General features: G+C 37.6%; 1 protein-coding gene across 2 annotated transcripts; it reads left to right on the forward strand.

The window, feature by feature from the left end:
* On the forward strand, positions 10,086–26,943 carry LOC109225662 (protein phosphatase 1 regulatory subunit pprA). Of its 2 annotated transcripts, none has more exons than XM_019390413.1 (6): positions 10,086–10,494; positions 13,361–13,591; positions 13,898–14,044; positions 14,129–14,271; positions 14,359–14,473; positions 21,528–21,610. In XM_019390413.1, exons 1-6 carry the CDS (start codon positions 10,252–10,254, stop codon positions 21,564–21,566), a joined length of 918 nt encoding a protein of 305 aa, XP_019245958.1. In that variant the 5' UTR covers positions 10,086–10,251; the 3' UTR covers positions 21,567–21,610. The 2 variants fall into 2 exon arrangements, with proteins under 2 accessions (XP_019245958.1, XP_019245957.1); XM_019390412.1 differs by lacking the exon at positions 21,528–21,610 and adding an exon at positions 26,438–26,943 and having other exon boundaries at positions 10,089–10,494.

Below are 27,558 nucleotides of genomic sequence, written 5' to 3' on the forward strand. Positions count from 1 at the left end.
CGGCCGCAGGTTAATAGTCAAGACTATCTGGTCTTAACTTGATGAAATTGTCGCTAGTTGTCTCCTTTTGCCTTAATTGTTCTGTAAATGACTCTCTTTTTAATTTCTCTTGCAAGAAAAGATCTCTTATACCACAATCAAAAGATCCTTTTAAAGAAAACTGAAAATCTTATGACAAAACGTAGGATTACGGTCTAAACTTTTGTATGTTATTGCACATGTTAGAACACAGTGTCACAATCCAAATCGGAGGGTCGCGACGGGCACCCAATGAGCTCAACCGAGTACTAACGTAACATATCTTTCTTATCACACCATCATGGGTAAATGGGTCAGAAGTGCCGTCATGAAATAACCAGAATAAAACATAAGGGAATACTAGACATTGGACGACCCAACATGATATAGAAACTTATACATGTGACATATGAGCCTACAAGGTTGACATGATCATTTGTACAACTCAAAACATAGGCCGACAAGGCCATACAAGTATCCATATACATGACATATGTCTACAAGCCTCTAAGAGTACATAAATGTTATAAAGGTCGGGATAGGGTCCCGCCATAGCAATGAATAAATGTCCAAATCATATTGACCAAATAGGCAACTCCGGAGTGCACTAACACCTTCCGCTGAGCTGATAGCCTACTAGGAGGTACTGTCAGCCTGTCTATCGGGACCTGCGGGCATGAAATGCAGCCTCCCCAGGCAAAAGGGACATCAGTACAAATAAAGTATCGAGTATGTAAGGAATGAAAAGTAGTATAAAAGACATGAAAGAAACATGGAGTACAGGACTCAACGTGTTATGGAGTAAAGGACTCAACGTATAAGTCTGAATAATTCTGTGAATCATGAAACATTTATAATGTCATGCATGTGCATATAAATGTCATATCATGCATAGGTATATGCATACATAACGTCATCAAGCCTCTGAGGGCATCCCATCATATCATCTCAACCCCTGTGGGCAAAATCATCAACGTATACCAACTGATCATGTGGCGGTGCATATATAACGCCATAATCTTTTTTCATAACCCATATACATATACTATACGCGTATATAACGCCATCTGGTCATGGGTCAATATACATGTATAAATGAATGCATAATGAAGTAAGTTAATAAGATCTCTCGGAGTGTCATGAGATCCATTAACAGACGATATGATAGTAGGACATATGGGGAATCAAGAACATAGGTAACCCTAATACTTCTAATAATAGAATCATTTGTGAAAGTTGTGTGCTTGCTCGTTTCGTTGTATCATATGGATCATGCCAAAAGGAAAGAAGGGATAGACTTAACATATCTCAAGTCGTCAATGCAACTCAACAACAAGCTTACGACAACTAGTGCACCAACCCTATAACAAAGAAATACATGTACAACTTAGATGGCGCTAGTATGTCACGTATCTCAAACGATAACTCGATTCTAAAATAAAACAGGCAGCATTTCACATGATTTTACTGCTCCCTCAAGCCTACTATAGGCGAGACAACAACACAATACAACTAGCAACTCAAAAATAACCTAAATACAATTCGGGACCTTTAATACAACAAAATCCCAAACGTACTATAGCACACCCAATCAACAAGTTATCAATTAGCCTGAAACTGCAACGACGAGCGACCAACCCATTACCCTACCACATGTGGCATTTCTCCACGCCCTTTATCCTTTTAAACTCCATCAATCATCAGCACAATATGCCAACACAAGTGGACTACAAAACAGAAGAAATTAGTCCTCATAAATAAGATAATAACCAATCCATATACAATTAGTTGAGTCTTGATTTATTACCATTTACAAAATAAAAATAATTTCTAATCTCCCTTGCATGATAATGCCCTCAATTTACTAATATATATATAGAAATCCAGTACCACCATGTATTGAGCTTTAATTTTCAATACTATAATTTTGGAGTGCCTATCTTCAGATCGAGCCTAATGTCTATTCCATTGTATGCAACAGAAGTATACATCCATAGATCATCAGACTTCAAGAGCTATGGGTTATGATTTAATAGGGTTTTTAAAAAATAAAACGGGTCATTTTTTTTAATATGTTGGATATCCGTTAGGTGGAGGGTACTTTTAAAAAGTTTGGTTAATGGTTAGGTTAAATTTGACCTAATAGTATAATTAAGGGTAGATGTGAATAATATACCAAAGTAGAGGAATATATTTGGCCCTTTTCCGTTATCAAAAGCAAATTAGAAACACTTACCCGCATGTTTTGGATGAAATACATCACCAAAATTACCTTGATCCGTTCTACAAACCTCAAAATTTATGAAATGAGCTCAAAATCCCGAAATTAGGCATTAAATACCCCTGCCAGGCCTCCTTTTTCGTGATCGCGATCACCTACCTTGTGATCGCGGTTCACAAAAATATACAGCATAATTTTACCCTTCATGACCACGGCCAAGAAGCTCCGCGGTCGCGATGAACAAACTTGCTCAACTTTTTCTAGACATTCTGTAGTATAATGATTATAACTTATTGTACAAAGTGTCAAATGACAAACAATTTAATTTTCTAAAAACTAGATACAAAGGACTATAATTTTTATTTATATATTATCTCTCAATTCCTTATATATTGCAAGATATAAGCTCCCGAAATCAGTCAAGTTACATCAGAAATATCTTATGCGCGATCGCAAACAAGCTCTCCGCGATTGCGATTAACAAGACCAAAATTGCATTTCACTCTTCGGGAACGCGACTTAGAGCTCCGTGATCGCGATGTATACTCATGTAGCCAAAAATCAGCAACTGGAAAGGACCTAAAAATAGTTTAAATCCACTCGAATTAAACCCGAGGCCCCACGGGACCATGTCCAATCATACCAACAAGTCCAAATACATAATCCAAACTTATCCAAAGACTCAAAATACAATAATTAATATCAAAACCATGAATCGAAGATCAAAATCATTCTCTTAACTTTAAACATTCCAACTTCTCCGAACGCATCCGAACCACACTTAGACTTTCCCGATTACAAGCAAATTTTGCACGCAAGTTCCAATAAACCAAATGAACCTATTCGATGTCGCAAAGCCACAATAGGAGTCCAATAACACCACATTTAACTCCCGGTCGTACCTATGAACTCTTCAATTTTTCAAATGGTCAACTTCGACTAATAAAGCCAAAACCTTCTGGAACATCCAAATTAAGATACAAACATACGCCCAAGTCCAAAATCACCATACGAACTTATTAAAATGATCAAATCACCAATCCGAGGTCGTTTAATCAAAAGTCAAATCTTGGTCAACTCTTCCAATTTAAAACTTCCAAATTAAAAATTATTCTATCAAACCCATCCCGATCCACCAAAAATTCGAAATCAACCATGCATGTAAGTCATAATAAGGCCACATGAATCCACTCAAAATCTGAAATCACAAAGCAAAATGCTATAAATCAAAACGATCGGCCGAGTCGTTATATCATTTATGAAATTACTTCCTAGGTCAAGATTCTGAAATTTTATTCTCATACTTATTTCATTGAAGTCCCAAAATTAATATTTTCTTGCTTAAATTGTTATATTTTTTTATTGTTGTTGTGGTAGTGTGAATTCTCCAATTTGCAGAATCTAATTAAAAGAGGAAGAAGAAGAACTTACATGGTCTTTTAAGAATAAAAGATTCTGATTAATTTGATTTAAACTCAGGGCGGGTCGATCAAAACCTAGGTTATGATGGTCTTTTATATTTTTAGTAAGGATTTATATTTAGGCCAATGGTACGTCATGTGGATATTAATCAAATTTTTTTCCAAATAAATCCGTTATTAATAAGGGCATAATTGAGTCATTAAGATAACAATGGGAATTTAGGTTCAATTGGTGGATAGAGGATAATTTTTGTACCAAATAGAATAGTCTAGGGACAATTTGGCCCTTTTTCGTACAATACATAAATTATACATGTTAAAAAATGTAGCTCAAAGTAAAAATACAAAACAAGAAGATAAGTAGAATAAGAAAAGAAGAGATAACTTTCTTATTTCATCAAGTATTCAAGTGTATCCCATATCACATTTCATGCCTCTATTTATACTATTACATAGAAGGTTACAAAATGATTGTCTTAAATATGACATTAACAATTGAGATCATGGGGAAAGATCATGGGGAGGGGTTATGGAGGTGTTGGAGTTACAATTATAATAGTGATGAGTAGTGGGAGGTTATTTACATGATGGGTGAAAGTAGTGGGAGTAGTAGACATCTACATTTACTAAAGATTTTATAACACTCCCCCTTGGATGTCCAAAAATAGATAATATGCCTCGTTAAAACCTTACTAAGAAAAAATCCTGTGGGAAAAAACTTAGTGAAGGAAAAAGAGTACACATATCTGCAATACGCTTTATTTGCTGCCTCGTTAAAAACCTTACGAGGAAAACCCAGTGGGATAAAACCTAGGCTAAGGGAAAAAGAGTACAACGCGTATCTTACTCCCCCTCATGAAAACATCACTTTATTTCTCGAAGACGCCGCATTCCGATCTTCTGTCTCAATTTCTAGAATGTTGATGTTAGTAATGCCTTAGTGAACAGATCACCCAAATTTTCACATGAACCAATCCGTTGAACATTAATTTCACCATTTTGTTGAAGATCATGCGTGAAAAAGAACTTTGGTGAAATGTGCTTTGTTCTGTCTGCTTTGATGTATCCTCCTTTCAGTTGAGCGATGCAAGCAGCATTGTCTTCATATAGTATCTTTTTTTCATAAGAAAACCACACATTTCCTGAATATGCTGAGTCATTGATCTCAACCAAACACATTCCCGACTAGCTTCATGAATGGCTATTATCTCAGCATGATTTGAAGATGTGGCAGCAATTGTTTGTTTCATTGAACGTCATGATATAGTTGTACCTCCATATGTAAACAAATAGCCTGTTTGAGATCGGGCTTTATGTGGATCAGACAAATAACTTGCATCGGTATAGCCAATCATTTCTGACTTGAATTCATTAGAATAAAACAATCCCATATCTATAGTTCCCCGAAGATATCTAAATATATACTTAACACCATTCCAATGTCTTCTTGTTGGGGAGGAGCTGAATCTTGCTAATAAGCTTACTGCAAAAGCAATATCTGGTCGGGTATTGTTGGCAAGATACATCAGTGCCCCAATTGCACTAAGATATGGAGTTTCATCACCAACGAGCTCTTCATCATTTTCTTGAGGCCAAAATGGATCTTTATTTATATCAAGCGATCTCACAACCATTGGGGTACTCAATGGATGTGCATTTTCCATGTAAAATCGCTTTAAAACCTTTTCTGTGTATGTTGATTGATGGACAAAAATTCCATTTGGTATATGCTCAATTTGTAGGCCAAGACAAAATTTTGTCTTACCAAGATCTTTCATTTCAAATTCTTTCTTTAAACACTCTACAACCTTTGGAAGCTCTTTAGAAGTGCCAACGATATTTAAGTCATCAACATACACAGCTATGATGATAAATTCAGATCCAGACTTCTTAATAAAGACACAAGGGCAAATAAGGTCATTTTTGTACCCTTCCTTTAGCAAATACTCGCTAAGGCGATTGTACCACTTCCTCCCTGATTGCTTCAATCCGTATAAGGATTTCTGAAGCTTTATTGAACAAGTTTCTCTTGAACTTTTATGTGCTTCAGGAACTTTAAATCCTTCAAGGATTTTCATAAAAATTTCATTGTCCAGTGAGCCATACAAGTAGGCTGTGACAACATCCATCAACCGCATATCAAGCTTTTCATGGACAGCCAGATTTATTAGATACCTGAAGGTAATTGCATCTACCACAAGAGAATATGTCTCCGTATAATCAATGCCAGGCCTTTGCGAAAACCCTTGTGCCATAGTCGTGCTTTATATCTTACGGCTTCACCTTTCTTGTTCCGTTTCCGCACAAAAATCCATTTGTACCCTATTGGCTTAACACCTTCAGGCGTTCGGACTATTGGTCCAAAAACTTCACGTTTTTCGAGTGAAGCTAATTCCGCTTGAATTGCATTTTTCCATTTTGGCCAATCATTCCTCTATCTACATTGATAGATTTTGGCTCAAGATCCTCATCTTGTTGCATTACTTCAATTGCAACGTTATATGCAAAATTATTGTCAACAACAACATTATTCCGGTTCCACCTTTTTTCCGTAGAGACATAACTTATTGAGATCTCTTCATTTTTATCATTTTCAGGTACTAGAACCTCCTGTGAGGTCTTATCAATTATTATGTCTTTATGTTCCTTTTGAGCAATTTCCTCCATGTTATGATCAACTTGATCATTTGCTCCTTTCCTTTTACGGGGATTTTTATCCTCGGAACCGATTGGTCTACCACATTTAAGGCGTGGCCTAGACTCATTACTGTCCAGCTGGAACATCAACTCGAATTGGAGCATTTACAACTGGAATATGCGATTTAGTAACCCGTGGAAGGTTAGTAAATGCATCTGGCAATTGATTTGCAACATTTTACATATAAATAATCTTTTGAACTTCTTGTTCACATTGATTTGTAAGAGGATCCAAATGAGATAAAGATAATACTTTCCAATCTATCTCTTTTCCAGCTGTTTATTTTCTCCCCCTAATGTTGGAAAAACTAATTCATCAAAATGACAATCAACAAATTTGGCTGTAAACAAATCTCCTGTCATAGGCTCCAGATATTTAATAATAGAAGGAGATTCATAACCAACATATACTCCCAACCTTCTTTGGACCCATCTTTGTATGTTGTGGTGGAGCAATTGGAACATATACCGCACATCTAAAAATTCTTAGATAGGAAATATTTGGCTCCTGACCAAAAACCAACTGTAATGGGGAGACTTTATGATAACTGGTTGGTCTTATGCGCACAAGTGCTGTTGCATGCAAAATAGCATGTCCCCTCACTGAAAAGGGAAGTTTTGTCCTCATTATATGGTCTAGCTATTAATTGGAGGCGTTTAATCAATGATTCTGCTAGACCATTTTGAGTATGAACATGAGCAACCGGATGCTCAACTTTTATTCCAGTGGCAGTACAATAATCAATAAAGGCCTGAGATATAAATTCACCAGCATTATCAAGACGAATTGTCTTAATTGCATAATCTGGAAATTGTTCTCTTAACCTTATTATTTTGGCGAACAATTTCGCAAATGCCATATTACGAGTCGACAATAAACACACATGTGACCATCTTGTAGTTGCGTCTATCAAGACCACAAAATACTTGAATGGTCCAGATAGAGGGTGTATAGGCCTACATATATCACCCTGTATACGTTTCAGAAATGTAGGGGATTCAATCCCAACTTTAGCTGCTGATGGTTTAATAACCAATTTTCCTTGAGAACAAGCAGCACAAGAGAATTCTTTAAATTGAAGAATCTTCTTGTTCTTCAACGTGTGCCATTTGAATTCTCTATTATTCTGCGCATCATGTTAGAACCGGGATGGCCTAACCGGTCATGCCAAATGATAAAATCATTAGAAGTAGTAAACCTTTTGTTTACTATGGCATGTGATTTAACCACACCAATGTTTGTGTGGTACAACCCAGAAGAAAATGCGGGTAATTTTTCGTACACATATTTTTTTCCCGGCTTTTATTGTAATAGTATAAAGGTATTCAACCTTTCCTTCGTTTGATGTCTCAACATGATAACCATTTTGGCGAATAGCTTTGAAACTCAACAAGTTTCTTTGAGACTTACTACAATACAATGCATTATCAATAGTTAATATCGTTCCTTCGGGTAGTAATAAGGCCGCTCTTCTAGAGCCCTCAATCAACTTTGTATTACCAGATATTGTATTAACATAGGCCTTTTTCATAACCAAATAAGAGAAAAATTTCTTTTCTCTTAATATTGCGTGAGTTGTAGCACTATCCAAAAGACATAAATCTTTATTACTCATCTTGGATTCAATTGAAGACTGGGAAATTTTAATTTCTTCATAAAAAAAGTACATCATGAGAAATACGGAAAAACTAACATCACCAATGACAATTAAGACAACTTAAGTACTACTTGAAAATAAAAACAACTTAAGTACTACTGAAAATAAAAACAACTTTAGACGAGACAAAAACACTGAAAATAAGAATAACAACATAATAGCATTCCCCAGTAAAATGATCAAACTTTAATTTTGATCTCCAAAGAAATCTTCAACTTCCAAATGAGTAAGATCATCGAGGCTTTGAAAAGCGTCATCATTCAAAGCAAGATTTGCCTCGGCATTGTCATCATTTTTGTTTGAAGGCCCTGCCTCAAAATCGTTTTTAAAGGTCAAGTGAGACTCCACTGGGCATTAGCAGAAAATGCTCCAACATTATTTGCCTTTCTTTTGATGGAGTTTTAATAAAGCCCGACAAAATGCTCAGGTGCACGTCATTCAATTTTCCAATGACCTTTCATGCCACAACGGTGGCAGTTAACGCTTTTGCCTCTTGAAGGATTGTTTTGAGAACCCATATTGTTCTCTCGTTTGCCGTGACCACCATGATGACGACCATTATATCGTCTCTTACCATTGCCATGCCCACGTACATTCATAGGGCCATGATTATTATTCTGTCTTTTTCTAGACATATCACGTCTAGGTGCTATATTCGCTTCAGGAAGCGGAGTTGACCCTGTGGGACGGGCTTTATGATTTTTCAGCAAAAGGGTATTATGTTGCTCAGCCACCAGAAGGCATGAGATCAATTCAGAATACTTTTTAAAACTCCTTTCACGGTATTGATGCTGTAATACCATATTTGAGGCATGAAAAGTCGTAAGAGTCTTTTCCAACAAATCCTCATCATTCATAACATCCCCACATAATTTCAATTGGGAAGTTATTCGAAATACATCAGAGTTATACTCACTTACGGTCTTAAAATCTTGCAACTCTAGGTGCATCCACTCATATCGAGCCCTTGGCAATACCGTAGCCTTAAGTGATCATACCTTTCCTTCAGGCCAGTCCACAATTCAAGTGGATCTTTCACTGTCAAATATTCAACCTTCAAACCTTCATCCAAATGATGACGAAGGAAAATCATGGCCTTCGCTTTGTCTTGGCTTGATGCCTCATTACCCTGAGTAATGGTGTTACCAAGGCCTTTAGCGGCTAAGTGAATCTCAGCATCGAGAACCCATGATAGGTAATTCTTTCCAGAAATGTCAAGTGCCACAAGCTCAAGCCTTGACAAATTCGACAGAGTGAAAACTATCAAAGATGATAAATAATTAGAAATCATTAAGATAATAGCGTAAAGAATCTTTAAAATTGACATAATATCAAATTTATGATCTATATACACTAAAGTGATAATTCCATAGAAAAGAATACTATTTGTTGCTTTAAATTATTAGTATATCTTTGATGTTAACTAGAACAAAAATATCTTCTAACTTTAACACAATTTCAAATGTCGAACAACATAAAATAAGTATTCTTCTCTCAATCAATTCTATTAACATGAAAATTAGCAACTTTCACATGACAATCATACAAATAACTTAAAATAAAGAAACATAGAATTCTTTATTTTTACACATATCTAGAGATGTGAGAAATTATAAAACTGCATATTAAAGATACTAATCATGAAATCAAAATATACAAAGAAGAAAACAAAATGAACAAATATACCTGAACAACGAAAAGAGCTCAACTTCGTGCTGATAACGTGTTAAAAAATGTAGCCAAAGTAACAATATAAAACAAGAAGATAAGTAGAATAAGAAAAGAAGAAATAACTTTCTTATTTCATCAAGTGTTCATGTGTATCTCATATCACATTTCGTGCCTCTATTTATACTATTACATAGAAGGTTATGGAGTTGTGGAAGCTACAATCATAATAGTGATGGGTAGTGGGAGGTTATTTACATCATGGATGAAAGTAGTGGGAGTAGTGGACATCCAAATTTACTAAAGATTTTATAACAATACATATATTATACAGATTAATTTTAATTTAAACAATTGGGATCTTGGAAAGAAAATTGAAAGGGGGTAAGTTGTAATTTACTGAAAGTGAACTCAGAAGGAAAGGCATACCCTCGTTATACTCTGAATCCAAGTGCTGTAGTTTCCCAGGTATACCATACCTTCCTTCGTTTCCTACGTTTTTGACAAAAGAACACAGCGGAGAAAATCAGTAACTGACAACTCCAATCACAAACCCAGAACCGATCCAATGTCAGAGGATGAGGCAGCCCCAACGGTTCTTGATCTAACGAGTTACCAGCTTCACGATCTCAACTCAGTGGAGCTTCCTCCGAGTCTCACCGAGTTAGACTTAACAACGAACCGTTTGTCCGCTTTAGACCCCCGTATTTCCCAACTCCCTAACCTCAAGAAGCTCTCTCTTCGTCAGAACCTTCTTACCGATGCTGCCGTTGAGCCTCTTTCCTCTTCCCACGTCATTTCTGACATTGAGGTATTCATCTATATCTCATTACTCTAAATATGATTATGTTATTTGATGTTAGAGTCTTTAGTTTAGCAATACGGCCCATGTTCTATTTTTTTTTTGTCAAAATGGAATAAATGATGAAATTCAAATTAAATACCCAATAGTATATCGATTGGTGCTGAATATTAAAAGGAATTAATGAACTTGTATAGAGCTATTTATGTAGCGTCTCTCAACTAATTTGCATTGATGCTAAGCTTAGTGATATTGATTAATTGAATTTGTTGGCGCATTTAGTTGCTGAAGAATTACCTTTAAATCACAAATGGATTTGAATTTGGATAATCTTAATTCTTCAGAAGCCATGATAAGAGAGAAATCAGTCAAAATCACATGAAGGGAAATATTTTCAGAAGGCCTATAGTCTCTCTGATTTAACGAAATTTAGTTAGAATACAATGCCGTGGAAGCAAATGTTCCTTATAAGCAATTGGCTTGTTAAATTTAAGGCATAATAATTGTTATTTCACTTATATTAAGGCTGGTGTTTTCCTGGAGTCCATTTGGTTGTGACTTGAGTGCCTATGTAGGGATAAGAATGGGTTTTGGAGAGCCATTAGTTAGTATAAGAAAAAAATAGATCTGACAGTGGACCTCAACTTATCCGGAATTGGGACGAAGTTGATTGAATTATTGGTTTATGCAGAAATAGATAGAGTTTACAAGCATATTCGCATGAGCTATAGCTGCTTAGAGAAAAAAATGGTGAATTTTTGTCTACCTGTATTGTGTTAATAGTAACCTAGGCTGCATCTTTGATTCGTGAATTCAGTGAGACTGCAACTTGCTATCTAACCTGAAATGTACTTAAAGCTGGTGTATGCTTCTATTGGATCCGCCCGTGCCCGCCCATTTTGTCTCGCCCTAAATGGAATGGCTCTCTTAGTTATGCTGCGCCCCGACCCGAGTCCCCACGTCCGCTTTTCTCCGCCCGCAACCCAATAAGTTGGCAAAAAAATTTATGTACCAAGAAATTGGTGTAGGCATTTGGTTAACCTCTCCCTCCCCTTCATAATCTCCTTCCTCATGTGTAAATAGCTTGAACTCATATTAGCTACTATAGCCTTTCTCCATAAAGTATTTTCTTTTGAGCAAATCTCTGCAACCATTTCCTAATAGCACCATATTAGAAATGGACAGGCTTCAGGGGGTATATTTCGTAGTAATTCTACAATAAGAAAACATTTCAACTTTTAACCTATAAACAATATCAAAATTGATTGGGATTGCTTCTTCTTTTTTCCTTTGTTGAAATCTTGTTGCTTTCATATTATTTGTATGTTTCAAAATTATTCTTTGAGTTCATGATTAATGAGGTTTTCGTTACATAGTAACCGTCTGGTTTATTCATGCAAAGCTTCTCTCTGATTTAGATGTAATACCTTGCTGACTGCTAGGTGTTGTTGGATTTTTCAAATTGAATAAACTTGTAACTATTGTGTGCTAGTTGTTGATTTGTTTTTCATAAAATTGGTGTATCTGTTTTCTCAGCAACCATTGGCTAGAATCTGTTATTGAATAAATTTTCCAAGTTCATTTCGGAATTTGAATAAAGAATAAACTTTTAGTTCTCACTGTTTCTTGATGTTCATAGGAATTATCTTTGCTTTACGGTTTGTGAAAGAGCAGTTTGTATGTTAATTTAGCATTGAAATCCATACCATTACAAATTTCGTGTAGTTCATTTCTTGCTCTTTGACCAATTGTTTAATTCGTGCTGAGGGAAAGTTGATCTAGGGAAACAAAAGGTTTTGGTACCAGGTATTGAGTATATGAAGAAAGATAACACTTCTCATACAGAACTTATTATGGTTAACATTCCTTTCTGACGGGATGGTTTCCTAATCTCAAATTTAATTACAGGGCTTTCATTTACCTTCTGCTTCAGGTTTCCATATCTTTTTGACTTTTCAATTTCTTTCAGTAATGGGGTTGGAGGGGCTTTGCTGGGTGCGTCTTGAACTATTAAAATATTTGAGTCATTCCACTTGGACGGCATGGTTTCATTTGTTAAAATTTAAGACAAGGCTTTCATTTACCTTTCGCTTCATGTTTGTTTTTCTTGCATAGGTACCTTTCGCTTCATGTTTTGATCTCTGACTTTCCAATTTATTTCAGTATTGGGGTTGGAGAGGCTTTGCTGGGAGTGCCTTGAAATTTTAAGTATGCTTGAGTCATGTTCTTTTTCACCTTATCTCACACTCTCTTTCAGAGGATGGAGAGTGTGGGGCAGAGACTTGAATCTCTTATATTTAGGTCGTCTTCTTCTCTTCTCCGGTTTAACTAGTTTTTTTTTTTAGGAAAAGGAAAACAAAAGTTCTTTCCATTTTTGATGTTGTTATAGTGTTGGTTAGTCAGATATGCTTAACAGATTTCACCTCTGCAAGTGGAAGACTAGTGTGTAAAGGGATTGAACATGGCAGTTATTTCGTCCTTATATTTTAGGGGTCGTTTGGTTACTGGGATAAGGATACTCATCCCCGGATAGAATATAGGATTGTATTTATCCCATGTTTGGATATGGGTATTAGCTAATGGTGGGATAAATTTTATACCAAAATGGCAGGATTAGCTATCTCGTATAGAAGGTGGGATAGCTAATCCCATGAGACATCCTTGTCTATCCCATCTGGTAACCAAGCGACCCCTTAGTTTTTAAAGCCTTGAAAGCACCCAAGATTACTTAAGGAAAATGTTTAGTAACTACATCTTATTGCCAGAGTTGACCTTCTCCCTGTTTTGGTTCCTGTATGATTGTCTGGTTATAGACGTGATAGAAACAGACCTGTTGAAATTATCTGAAATCATGCATGTTGAACTCTCTTTGCAGGAGCTAGTGCTTAGGGACAATCAGCTGAAGAAAATTCCCGATGTTGAGATATTCAAGAAGCTTCTGGTATTTGATGTTTCTTTCAATGAGATATCATCACTTAATGGATTGTCCAAGGTCTCCAGTACACTCAGAGAACTATACGTGTCTAAAAATGAAGTCACCAAGATGGAGGAGATTGAGCATTTCCATGAGCTACAAATACTCGAACTTGGGTCCAATAGATTACGGGTTAGTTTCTCTTGAAGATGACATCAAAAGAAATTTAATATTTTTCAACAGCTTACACTTGTAAATGTGTAATCATAAAAGCTTTATCATAAACTTATATCTTACCTTGTCAAAAAAAAAAAAGAATAATCAGAAAAGCTTTACAGCAGAGGCAGAACAATTCCCTCCCACTCCCCACCCCCACACACATAAAAAAGGAAAGATTGTCAAAACTCAGTATATATATATATTTGTAAATATAAGTAGACCACAAAGCTTTCCCTGGCTCATTATATACCCTTGAAGTGCGTTGGTTCTTTGAAACAGGTTATGGAGCTTCTGGAAAATTTGAAAAATCTACAAGAGCTATGGCTTGGTCGCAATCGTATACGAACTGTTAATTTATGCGGTTTGAAATGCATTAAAAAGATTAGCCTGCAGAGCAACCGTTTAACTTCCATGATTGGGTTTCAGGTCCTGATAGCTAACAGTTGTGCTTTGTCATTGTAGACGACTTCCATTTTAAGAGTGATTGATTTTGCTGTTTTCAATTTGAAGGAATGTGTTGCCCTTGAAGAGTTATACTTGAGCCATAATGGTATTGCAAAAATGGAAGGTTTGTCTACCTTGGTAAACCTGCGGGTCTTGGATGTATCAGCAAATAAGCTTACAGAAATTAATGACATTGAGAACTTGACAAAGTATGAAAGCTGTCCTAGCAATTCCTAAGTCTGAGCTACTCTTATAATGCTAGGACTTGTCATCATCTTCATGTTCACTTTATGCAGATTAGAGGACTTATGGCTTAATGACAACAATATAGCATCATTGGTAGGTCTGGCAGAAGCTGTTGCTGGTGCTAAAGAGAAGCTAACAACCATCTACCTTGAGCGAAATCCCTGTGTAAGTGCTTTTAAACCTTAGCACATCCTTATTGTATAAACTGGCAGCAACTAGTTTTTTGTTCTTTTTTGGGATGTACATTTTCTTGTACTTGAGCTGGTAGTTTCTTCTCGGTATCCTTCGATCTCTCTTCCTCTATTTAAAACTGCTTTGAAGGGTTTTCTTAGTGAAAGTTGTTCTTAAACTAGATCTTCTCCACTCCACCTCGCTAACCCCTGGTGTCATGGAGGGGAGAGACTAGTCCCAATGTGATAGGGAAAATGACTCTTACAATGCCTATACATCACCGCGAAAGCCAATCCATTGAATCTTAAACTTGCTTCATCATTGAATTATCAGTATCCTCTGTTGGTCAATATCCAGATCCTTGTCTTCTGCCTTATACGTCATGCTGAGTGAATTATCTATGTATTTCCTTTGAGGCTTCGGATAATTTATCGATTGGGCTCCACCTCCCTAAAAGTGATGTCAACTTCTAGATTTATCGCATAAACAGGATACTGAAAGATATACAAAGGTTTAAGTAATTAATATCAGCTCATGAACACATCAGGCGTTGGTGATTGCTCTGTGAACTAGAGACGTCCTGGTCGAATAATATAACTAATTTTTTTTCTTTTATAAGTAAAAGATTTTATTAAAAAGTGTACCAAGATGGTACAAGTACGAGTACAAGATGCTACTATGCTACTACAGCATTCCAGTCAAAACATATTACATGTTTCCCCCTAGAAAATTCAGAAAATCTAAGTATTGATCCATCCAATCTAGGGTATTGCTAGAGCACCAGTAAAATAGATTCTTGATACACATTTGTTCTCGACTCTAGCAATGTGTACTCTCTTATCTTCACTTTGTTTCTCTTTAACTAGACAGTCCACAATATGCATACAGGAATAGTCTTCCATATTTCCTTTAGGTTTCTTTCCATTTTCTGAGCTTGCCAAACTTCCAACAAATTGCTAATCTTCTGTGGTATGACCAGAGATACACCCATGATAGTAAGAAAGAGCTCCCAGCATTGTCTTCAGAAATTACAGTGAAGGAATTGATGCTCAACAGTTTCCTTCTCACAATTGCAAAAATAACATCTGCTACACAATGGAAAACCTTGTAGTTTATTCTGTGTAAGACAGACATCTCTAGCTGCTAACCAACCAAAACAAGCTGCTTTTACAGGGGCCTTGGTTTTCCAGAGCATCTTCCAAGGCCAGTTAGGAACCCCCTGACTATTCTGATGTAGTAACATTTTATAGCAATTGTTTACTGGAAATAGTTTATCCCTGCTATTGACCCAAACTAATCTGTCCACTCTATTCATCTCAATTAAGCAGGTGTGCAGTTGCTGAAGCAATTGACAAAAGCTGATTAATTCGCAATCATTTAAATTTCTCCTAAACGTGATTTGCCAACCTAAAGATGGCTTCAAATCTGCAATGTGAGCATCTTTATCCAAAGCACAACTAAACAAATTTGGGAATATGTTTTTAAAACTCTCATCTCCATTCGAAATATCTATCCAAAACTTTATTCTAGCCTCATTGCCAACCTCCAGATTTGTATATTGTAAGAATTCATCCCACCCTTCACTGATTCTCTTCCAAATTCCCCCACATTGTCTCAGTTGAGCAGGATTCTGTGTCCATCCCTCTTTGTCACCATAGATAGCATCTAGCATTTTCTGCCAGACCTCCTCACCCCTCCTACTATACCTCCACAACCATTTAAAAAACAAACTTTTATTGTGTAATTTCAAATTCCTCACAGCCATTCCTAACCAAGGTAAAGTGGAAGCCAAGAAAGCGGCATATTTGGAGCTTTTGGAGAGCGTGGATGAGGAGGGAACAATATAAGGTGGCTAAGAAGGAAGCGAAGTTAGCGGTTACTGCGGCTAAGATTACCGCGTTTAAACGCTTGTATGAAGAACTTGGAGGCAGATGAGGGGATAAAAAGTTGTACAGGCTAGCCAAGCTGCGTGAAAGGAGATGACAAACTTACTTCCATAAACTCCTGAGCGAAGATGGGGATAGGTACATTGTGCTGGGTGACTTAGAACATTCCGAGAGTCGTCGGGACTTTGGGTATTGTAGGCGTATATAAGTTGCGAAGGTAGAGGGGGGCTATGCGTAAGATGAGCAGGGGGAGAGCGACCGGGCCATCCCGGTGGAATTTTGGAAGAGCGTGGGTAAGGCGGGCATAGAGTGTCTCACTGGGTTATTTAATGTCATTTTTAGGACGACGAAGATGCCCGAAGAATGGAGAAGGAGCACGATGATCCCGTTGTATAAGAACAAAGGCGATATCCAAAATTGCAACAAACTATCGGGGTATCAAGTTACTAAGCCACACCATGAAAGTCTGGGAGAGGGTGGTGGAGCTGAGGGTGAGGAGGATTATGTCTATTTCTGAGAACCAATTCGGATTTATGCTGGGACGCTCGACCATGGAAGCTATTCACCTTTTTAGGAGGTTGATGGAGCAATATAGGGAGAGGAAGAGGGATTTACACATGGTGTTCATCGACATAGAGAAGGCTTACGAGAAAGTATCGAGGGAGGTTTTGTGGAGACGTTTGGAGGCTAAAGGTGTCCCTGTTGGACATGTATGATGGAGCTAAGACTCGAGTGAGGACCGTGGGAGGGGACTCGAAACACTTCCCAGTTGTGATGGGGTTGCACAAGGGGTTAGCCCTCAGCCCATTTCTATTTGCCCTGGTGATCGACGCACTGACGCGTCACATTCAAGGGGAGGCGCCGTGGTGCATGTTATTTCCGGATGACATTGTACTAATTGACGAGACGCGAGGTGGTGTTAACGAGAAGTTAGAGGTTTGGAGGCAAACGATGGAGTTTAAATGTTTCAAGTTGAGCAAAACCAAAATAGAATATTTGGAGTGCAAGTTGAATGGTGCGACTCAGGTAGTGGACGAAGACGTGAGGCTTGATTCACAAGTTATCCCTAGGAGAGAGAGTTTCAAGTACCTTGGGTTAGTTATTCAAGGGAATGGGGAGATCAACGAGGATGTCACTCATCGTATTGGGGCGGGATGGATGAAATGGAGGCTCGCTTCTGGTGTTTTGTGTGATAAGAATGTGCGATCAAGACTTAAAGAGAAGTTCTATGGAAGAGTGGTCAGACTATGTTGTATGGGGCAAAGTGTTGGCCAGTCAAGAACTCCCATGTTCAGAAGATGAAAGTGACTGAAATGAGGATGTTGAGATGGATGTGCGGGCATACCAGGTTAGATAGACTTAGAAATGAAGTTATCCGGGACAAGGTAGGCGTGGCCTTTGTGGAGGACAAGATGCGAGAGGCGAAACTTAGATGGTTTGGGCATGTGAATAGGAGAGGCACGGATGCACCAATGAGGAGGAGTGAGAGGTTGGCCTTAGAGGGTCAACGGAGAGGTAGAGGCATGCCGAAGAAGTATTGGGGAGAGGTGATTAGACAAGATATGGCGTTGCTCTAGCTTACTAAGGACATGACCATGGATATGAAGGTGTGGAGGTTGAGAATTAGGGTAGAGGGTTAGGTAGCCGAGCGCTATCATTATTTGTTACAGTAGCTTTAGTACATCACTTAGTGTCTTTCGTGTATTTTCGTATTTTTGGACTTCTGTTATTACTTGTTATTGCCTAAGCTTCGATTGTCTAATTACACTACCTAGTGTTAGTTTTGTGTTTTTGCTTGGTTTTCTGATTGATTTGCTTGTCATTGCCCCTTTCCTTTATCTTTCCGGAGTCGAGGGTCTACCGAAAATAGCCTCCCTGCCTTCTTAAAGGTAGGGATAAGGTCTGCGTACACACTACCCTCCCCAGACCCCACTTGTTTGTTGTTGTTGTTGTTGTTTTGCTCATTGACATCCTGCACAGCCTTGATCCCCTACCTCTTTATGGTTTGGAGGCTGAGTCTCAATCTGGCCATGTCTGCTCCAGTTTCTTTAGTTAGTCACATCCAGGATTTTGTCAACCTATCCGTGCATGGTAGCAAGTATTCTTGATACCTTCAATTCAATAACTAATCTGAGGAAGTTGGTTGGCTGGCACCAGGATTGGATCCTCTATCACCCTGCTGAGCTGGGATGAAGTATCTGCGGCTTTGTCTTTCTTAACCCACGTTCCATCAACTAGGGTGTATCCCATCATAGCAAACGCAGTTTTGTCATATGTGTCATGTGATAGAGATGATTTTGGGAGCAAAAAGGGATAGGTCCACTTGCATAACTTGCAGAATGTGAGAAATTAGTAGACCATAAGGCAGGCTATTTGCAAAGGAAGATGCGTCTCTAATATTTTCAAGCATGCATTGACGTATCCAAACAAACCAACCAATTGTTTTTCCATTCACAAGACAATACAAGACAAACACATCTCTGGTAGACATAGTGCTAAGGGATCCAGTACGAGGGAAAAGGGTGGTAGCAATTATATGAGCCAACACACGATGCTCAAACTTCAGATTTTTAGGACTTATATCAGGGGGTTTTAGATAAAATACCTTTTGCTTCTTCAAGAGACACTTCGAAATCATTAGGCCAAGAATATTGCACAAAATTACTGTACCCGTGAAATTTTGTGGAGAAAATCTTTTCAAATTGATAAGCATCAAGAATAATACGAGTTCCCAACACCATAGACTCCATATCATCTTTGTCATTCACAAACAAATTCGGATAAAACATATACATAGGTTCTTCATAAACAACATCACCAACAGTAGCAAACAGGAATGAGAGCCTTTGAGTTTCAAACACAGAGAACATCACAATGAGAATTTTTCATGTAGTTCAGACTTAGAGTGCGGCCGTACGCAGTGGACTTTCCTTTGTAAGCAATATACCTGGATTTTTCTTCTGGACCATAGAAATTTATCTTGTCCTTGGTCCAAACTCTACGCTTTCGATTTTCTCTTTCTTGTGGGTGGACTGTTTGAGATTGGCTCCATCGGACATTTTCCGGCCCTTTTTAGATTTGTGGGAGTCTCCACAGGAGTATCCTAGCTTCATCTTCAATCTCATGGTGTTTTGAGCCCTCATGCGACTCAATTTCTATAGGTTCTTTCGAGTTTTGGGCCTTTTTGAATCGGTGACTTCTCTGAAGGATGGAGGATGAAGGAGACGCGTGAAAGGCAACTGGTGGGTTTCTTTCTGGAAGGGTGCGCCAGTAGTTCATATCTTAATGCAAGCAATCATATCAAATAAAGATTCAAAAATCAAACTTAATGTTTCAAAAGATTTTTAAGCAAATAAAATATAGTGTCAAAGATACTAAACTTGTGTGCAGTGAAAAGATATTGAGAATATGCCAATTTTATCACGGAGTGAACATAATCTCTCTTCGAGTAGATGTTTTGTAAAAATATCAGCAAGCTGATTTTTGAAGTTTACGAATTCTAACACAATATCACCTTTTGCAACATAATCGCGAATAAAATGATGCTTGATTTCAATATGTTTAGCATTAGAGTGATGCACAAAAATTTTGGAGAAACAAATAATGCTAGAATTATCACACATAATTGGAACAGGCTTAAGATGTAATCATAATCTAAAAGCTGTTGATAATCTACAGAACTTGAGTACAACAGTTGCCTATTGCAAGATACTCTACTTCAGTGGTGGATAGAGCCACACGATTTTGCTTTTTGCTATGCCATGAAATAAGTGCATTTCCCAATAATTGACAAGTCTTGCTTGTGCTTTTTCTGTCAATTTTATCACCTGCAAAGTCTGCATCTGAAAATCTTTTGAGATCAAAACTGTTAAGAGTGTTCATACCATAACCCATAGTCGACTGTTCCTATTAGATATCTGATAATGCGCTTAATGGCAGTCAAGTGAGATTCTTTAGGAGCTGATCGATACCTTGCACATTTACATACACTGAACATTATGTTTGGTCGACTGGCAGTGAGATATAGCAGTGATCCAATCATACCTCGGTACATTATTTCATTCACATTCTTACCATTCTCGTCTTCATCAAGAGAGGTTGATGGGCACATGGGAGTTCCTATGGCTTTGGCGTTAGTCATGCTGAACTTCTTTATGAGCTCCTTGGTGTACATGGTTTGACTACTAAAGATTCCTTTCTGCGATTGCTTGATTTGTAGCCTAAGGAAGAACGTTGGTTCTCGCATCATACACATTTCAAATTTCGTTTTAATGATATTTAAAAATTCATTGCACAAATCAATGTTAGTACTGCCAAATATGGTGTCATCGACAAAGATTTGTACGATCAAATTTCCTTTAGCGGACCGTTTGATAAAAATAGTGGTGTCAATGTTACCTCTTTGGAAACCATGGTCGACTAAGAATGAACTTAGTCTATCATAATTCATACCAGCCTCTAGAAGCCTGCTTCATTCCCGTAAAGAGCTTTTGAGAGTTTATAAACATGATCTGTAAAAGACTTGTCTACAAAACCTGGTGTTGCTTTACAAAAACATTTTCAGATATGAATCCGTTTAAGAAAACACTTTTTAGGTCCATATGAGAAAGTCCGAAACACTTATGAGCAACATAAGCTAACAAGATACGAATTGATTCTAACCTGATAACTGGAGCAAAAGTTTCTTCGTAGTCAATTCCCTCTTGTTGAGAGTATCTTTGAGCGACCAATCTTACTCTTTTTCTTACTATTTTACTGGATTCATTTAGCTTATTCCTGAAAACTCACTTTGTTCCCATGACAGATGTGTTAGGAGGTTTTAAGGACTAACTTCCATACCTTATTTTTCTCGAATTGGTCAAGTTCTGCTTGCATTGCATTTGTTCAGTGGTTGTCTTCAAATGTATCGTCAATTCTTTTTGGTTCCAGTTGTGAGATGAGAGCAATATTTGATTTCTGCTTTTGTGTTCTCCTAGTCTTCATACCTTCTTGAGGATCACCGATGATGAACTTATGGGGATACCTAGGTTCACTCTTCCATTCATTTGGAATTGCTGTAGAGAGCTCTTTTTCAGTTGGATGTTGAGAGTCTGATGCAGAAATATCTAGGTTTTCAGAGTTACTGTCAGTTAACTGAGGTGGGTCATTTGTTACTTCTTCAGGAGCATCTTAAACCGCTTGAACAGACTTCGGTATTATAGCAATCTCCTCCTCATCAGGACATTTTTCATTCTTAGAAGAAAGGTTAGTATCAACAGATACAACATGATTCTTCAATAGCTAGAGTACGTTTATTATAAATCTTTTACCCTCTATTTGAGAGAGAGTATCGAAGAAAAATACCTTCGTCGCTTTTTGCATCAAACTTACCAAAGTTGTTCTTCCCGTTGTTGTGGACGAAACACTTACATCCAAAGGGATGAAAGTAACTTATGTTTGGTCTCTTACCTTTCCACAGTTCGTAAGGAGTCTTCTTGAGGATATGCCTTATCATATACCTGTTTATAACATGATATGCTGTGCTCACTGCTTTAGCCCAGAAGTGGTGTGGTAGTGAATTTTCTGCAATCATGGTTCTTGCCATGTGTTGTAGAGTTCTGTTCTTGCATTCCACTACTCCATTTTCTAACTACTCCATTTTATTGTGGAGATCTTGGGGATGAGAAGTTCCTTGATCATTGCAGAAGCTTTCAAATGATCTGCTTTCGAATTTTCCTCCATGATCACTTATTATAGAGGTGATGTAGCAGCCCTTTTCTCGCTGAACTGTTTTGCAGAAAACTTCAAAATTCTTTAGAGCTTCATCTTTCTTAAGAAAATAGCCCAAGTAAATTGAGAAAAATCCTACTATAACAAAAGAGTATTTTCTACCATCAATGCTAGCACTTCTAGTAGGTCCAAAAAGATCCATGTGCAACAGTTGAAGAGGTTTTGTAGTAGAAACGATGTCCTTGACTTTTAAAGAACATTTTTTTTTGTTTCCCTAATTGACATCGCAAATAGTTTTGGAAGACCGATAACAGGATCCTGTTTAGAAAGTTTCTCAATAGTATGCATGCTAGCATGACCTAATTTTCTATGCCATACCCAAGGATCATCAATCATAGATGCCAAACATAAATGGTTTGAAGTGACATCAACATTACTAAGAGCATAGACATTCGTATCCCCGCTTCCAGAGAGAATAGTTTTACCTGATTCATCCTCAATTATCCACCCATATTTTCTAAAATTATCCTCATAGTTGCTATCACATAGTTGACTACTACTGAGCAGATTGTATCCAAGTTCATCTACAAGGTATACTTCATCTACATAGCATGATGAGATGAGAGGAACTTTTCCGGCTCCAATTACATTTCCTTTTGATATGTCTCCAAAGGTAACTGATCCTCCATCGAGTTTAGTAACTAATTTGAAAAGTTATTTGTCACCTGTCATGTGTCTGGAATACTTGCTATCAAGATGCCATTTTATTTCGATTCCTCTTGCGGTGTTTCTGCAAAAATAACAAATTACTTTCTCTTAGGTACCCATGCCTGCTTGGGTCCTTTTTGGTTGTTCGCCCGATTGGTTGCTTTGGGCTGTCAGACCCAGCCCCTTATATTTCTAAACATGCAATGAATAGATACATGACTAGATTTGTCACAATAAAAACAAGAAAGGGGACTAGATTCTTCGATAGGTCTGTAATTCATTGATCCCCTTTTAGAGTTTTTACATATAGTCGACTGGTTTGACTTAATGGAGTTGTGGCTGGTGGACTTGCGTAAACCATTCAGTTGCAACCGAAGTTCATGAACTTCTTCTTGAAACATGTCTCGTTCGATCTCAAATACTTCTAGTTTCAATTCCTGGTCTTTCTTTTTTCGTTGATTCTTTCGAAGTTCATGTAGAACTTTTTCAAGATCAACAAGAGCAATATCGATAAATTCTTGAAGCTCATTACATTTATGACGAATAGGTGCGCGTACCTCACTGGTCCTTTGGCTGCCATGAGACTCAAGTTATTTGTTCCTTCTTGATCGAATTCTTCTTCATCACTATTTTCTCCAATCACCATGAAACACATGTTTGTTATTTCCTTATGGTCAGACTCTTCTTCATCGCTCTATGCACCAAAAGATTTCTTATTCTAATAGTTTCTGGTGACTTTCTTTTTTAGATTAGGACATTCTGCTTGAATATGACCAATCTTCCCACATTCATGGCATCTTCCATCATTCTTTGTCATTTTCATTTACAACTTTTCCTTTCCTGAAATTTGGCTTGCCTCTTTTATCATTTCTGGTTCTTCTCATCATGTTTGATACTCCCTCCGTCCCAATTTATGTGAACCTATTTCCTTTTTGGTCCGTTCCAAAAAGAATGACCCCTTTCTAAATTTGGAAACAATTTAGCTTTAACTTTCAATTCTACCCTTAATGAGAAGCTTTTATAACCACACAAATACTCTGGACCCCTTTTTGACTTGTTTAGGATCACAAATTCAAAAAGTCTTCATTTTTTCTTAAACTCCGTGCTCAGTCAAACAGGTTCACATAAATTGGAACGGAGGGAGTATTACTTTTGAGAGCATGGCTATGTTTTCATCCTGTTCTCCACCTTCTTCTTCTTCTTCTTCCTTTTTTTGATTCAGCCATAGTGGTTTTGAATGCAACGATCTTCTTTTTTTCTTTTGCACACGTCTGTCCAAATGAGTCTTTTCAAAGGCAATAAGATCACCTAGAAGTTCATCATAGGAAATTTTATCAAGATCTTGGCGTTTCAATGCAATGACTTTAGGTTGCCAGGCTGTAGGTAAGCTTCTCAGTATTTTCCTGACTTGTTCTCCATTTTTCACTGGTCTCCCAAAAGATTTGAGATCCCCAACAATTTTACTGAATCGAGAAAAATTCTTCCACGGATCTCCTTCTTTCATTTGAAATTACTTGTAGTCATGAATCAGAAGGTTCATTCTGGTTTCCTTAACCTTATTTGTTCCTTCATAAGTGACTTCCAACTTATCCCACATTTCTTTTGCGGTTTCCCAGCTTGAGATCTTTTCATATTCTTCACCGCTTATTACATTGTATAGGAGATTTTTTGCTTTAGCATTGGCCTGCACCACAACAGCTTGTTCGTCAATATATTCATCTAAATCTAGTGGATCAGATGATACCTGGCTTTCATCTACTTTGTCCTCTTTTGCTTGTGGAATAGGTAGATCTCCTTTCTTGATAATGCGCCAAACTTTGATGTCATAGGATTTTGCATATGTTTCCATACGCACTTTCCAATGAGAGAAATGATGTCCATTGAAGTAAGGTGGCCTTATTTGTGATGTCCCTTCCTAAAATAGTGCTCCAACAGCATTGTTTGTTCCCTTGACCTTTTCTCACTTTGCGGTTAAGCAAACATCTTTCGCAGCGTGTGAGACCTACTCTGATACCAATTGGAAGTAAAAAGAGGAGGGGGGAAGGGTGAATTGTAAAAATTCTTTTAGTCGACTAGGTTACTTCTTAGTCAACTGCAATTATCCTGCAAGCAATAGTTAGCACAACAAATATATATTTTTATACTGGTTCGTGTACCGATGTGACACCTATATCCAGGTCCCTTGGGTCACAAGGGTTCTCTTAGATCTTCAATCGAAATGAGTTGCAGATGAGTGTGTGGTTTTCTTTCGTTCACCACCGAGTTACACTAGTTGTTCTTGACACAACCTTTCACTTGCTTTCTTTTTCTCTCTATCTTTTTAGGAATACTATGTTTTTGCTAGGAAGTAGAAAGACTGGAAACTATATGAAAGCTGCATGGTGATCTTCAAGTCTTCCCGCTCTTTATATACTCGCCAATGTATGTGATGTATTCTATCTTCCTTGTGCTGAGAGATTGAAAAACTCAAATCCCTTTGATTGTGTTTCTCCTTTTGAGGCACTTGTATTCTAAAAGTAGGGCCCAAGTCCCTACTCTTGAATCCAGTATAGGGATTGTGACTGGATTCATTAAATCAGTTTGCTCGTCAAATCCTCTTTGATAGCGACAGTCTTGATCTTCACAATTTCCTCAATTTCCTTTTCTTGGCAATCTTCCTCTATGCATATCAGGCTGATTCGAAGCTCTTGATTGGTCTTCTAGGGGATGACTTCCGTAGATCTTGCAATGTTGATTGATTCTCTTTCTTCTCTGCTACCCTGATTTATGCTTTGATAGATGGTCTTTATTTAGCCGTTATCAAGTAACAAGTTGGCTTCTTGCATAGTTCTTCTTCATTCTGGTTTAGCTGACCTGCACATGTATTTCTTGCATTAGTAGTATGCACTTGACTCTTGTTTTGGTCATCATTAAAATTAGAAACCTAACAAAGGGATCTCACAGAGATGTGAAAGCTCGCGAAGAAAATAATATAAAAGGCCATGAAAATCAGTACAGGTGTAGTAGGCCATTAGATAAATGTGCAGCACTGGAATTGCGCGGTTGAACATTTTGAGGCGCAACATTCAGAAAGAAATATTTAGGAAAGGCAGAGTCAAACAAGGTGAGACTGGACGCTGGAAGGGATGTCAGTCTTTAGCTGCAGGGTGAACAATGGGACTGGAAAAGGGGATCCTTCCCAAAACTTTGTCTATGACGTTGGCATTATGCTTGACTTGTGTGCTAAATTTGTACTCGTTCCTTTTCTCTTTTGAAAAACTTAGGCTCCTAATGCTTTTGCATTCCGGAAAATGGCCAAACTTAGGTGAACGTGAGGACTCGGGTCCATGAATTTATAAACAATCATGGACTCCACAAGATGGCTAGTGGGCCTTACCCTGTAAAAGCATCCTAGACAAGATAGGTTGACTGATAGCGGTGACTTGAACTCACAACTTCTTGGTTAGAAGTGGAATGCTCTGACCACTGGAGCAACCTTGTCTAACAATAGACTGAGTCATAAAATCCTTCTTTTTTTCACACTGAGTTCGGTTTGGAATGTCCCTGGTATATATTTTTTGGCACCTCAATATGGATTGAACTAACAATAGACTGTCATAAATGTAGATGTTTAGTTCTATGATAGCCACGCTAATGCAGTGTATTATGGTTGCAGGCACAATCTCCGAACTATACAAGTTCTTTGAGACAAATATTCCCAAATATCGAGCAAATTGATTCTGAAGTGTATGCATAGGTGTTTTGATGTGGATTTTATGCATAATTGATGTCAATCCCCAAGAATAATAACCTTTCTGAGTTCTATCTTATTATCTGAGAGGTCCAGCTGATAAGATGCTGCAAAAAAACAACTTGCTATGCCATGATTTCCAGCCCCTCCATCATTTCAGGATTTTGGAAGTCCTGAAAAGATGAAATTACTGGGAGCTGCTGCCTAATTACTGATCTGGCGATGACATTTGCTTATCGGTTTTGTCTTTGAAAATATTTACTTTTTTTTGGGGTCCTCGGACCACAAAAGGGTTCAAATTGTTAAACTTTTTTCTCCAAATGGGAAATGTGATCCTTCTCTCCACTTTTTGGTGTTTGTGTTTTGAACTTAAAGCATCTAAACTGGTAGTATCAACTGAAGAAAAAACGAGCAAAACAAGTGTAAATTCGGATATCCAAGTGTAAAGTTCTTATGAGACCCTGCAGACCAGCTACATTTCTTTTTTCTTTAACAGTATTTGAAGGATAAATTCTACCTTTCAGTGTTAATTAGGACCGGGAGACAAAAAATTCTTATTAATCCTGTTTGGTCGAAACCAAGAGGAGACAGTAGTAAAACACTCGATAATTATTATGCATCGTGATTGATCCCAGAATAGACGTCAATATAACCTCTAAATTAAGAATAATCAAGTAGGGAAGTGTCACGACCCAAATCTCCCTCCGTAGGATGTCGTGGCGGCACCTAGTTTCTACGACTAGGTAAGCCTAACAATTGCGGAATAACTGAAATAATAACAAAATTTAATATAGCCGAAAAATGCCGCTCGGCATGTACAAGTGAAACCAACAATTCGATTATAACAATATCCCCAAAACTCGATAATCATAAGTCAAAAGCTCTAAGAATCTATTCTAATTGTCTCTATGCATCAGTAACTAGGTAAAATAAAGGAGGAACAACATAAGGGATAAAGCGGGACTCCGAGGTCTGTGGACGTTGACAGATATACCATGAAGTCTCAGGAGCAGCAACAAGTACGCAACTAATAGCGGGACAGGTAG

Source organism: Nicotiana attenuata, chromosome 5, assembly GCF_001879085.1.
Source record: "Nicotiana attenuata strain UT chromosome 5, NIATTr2, whole genome shotgun sequence".
Taxonomy (NCBI): domain Eukaryota; kingdom Viridiplantae; phylum Streptophyta; class Magnoliopsida; order Solanales; family Solanaceae; genus Nicotiana; species Nicotiana attenuata.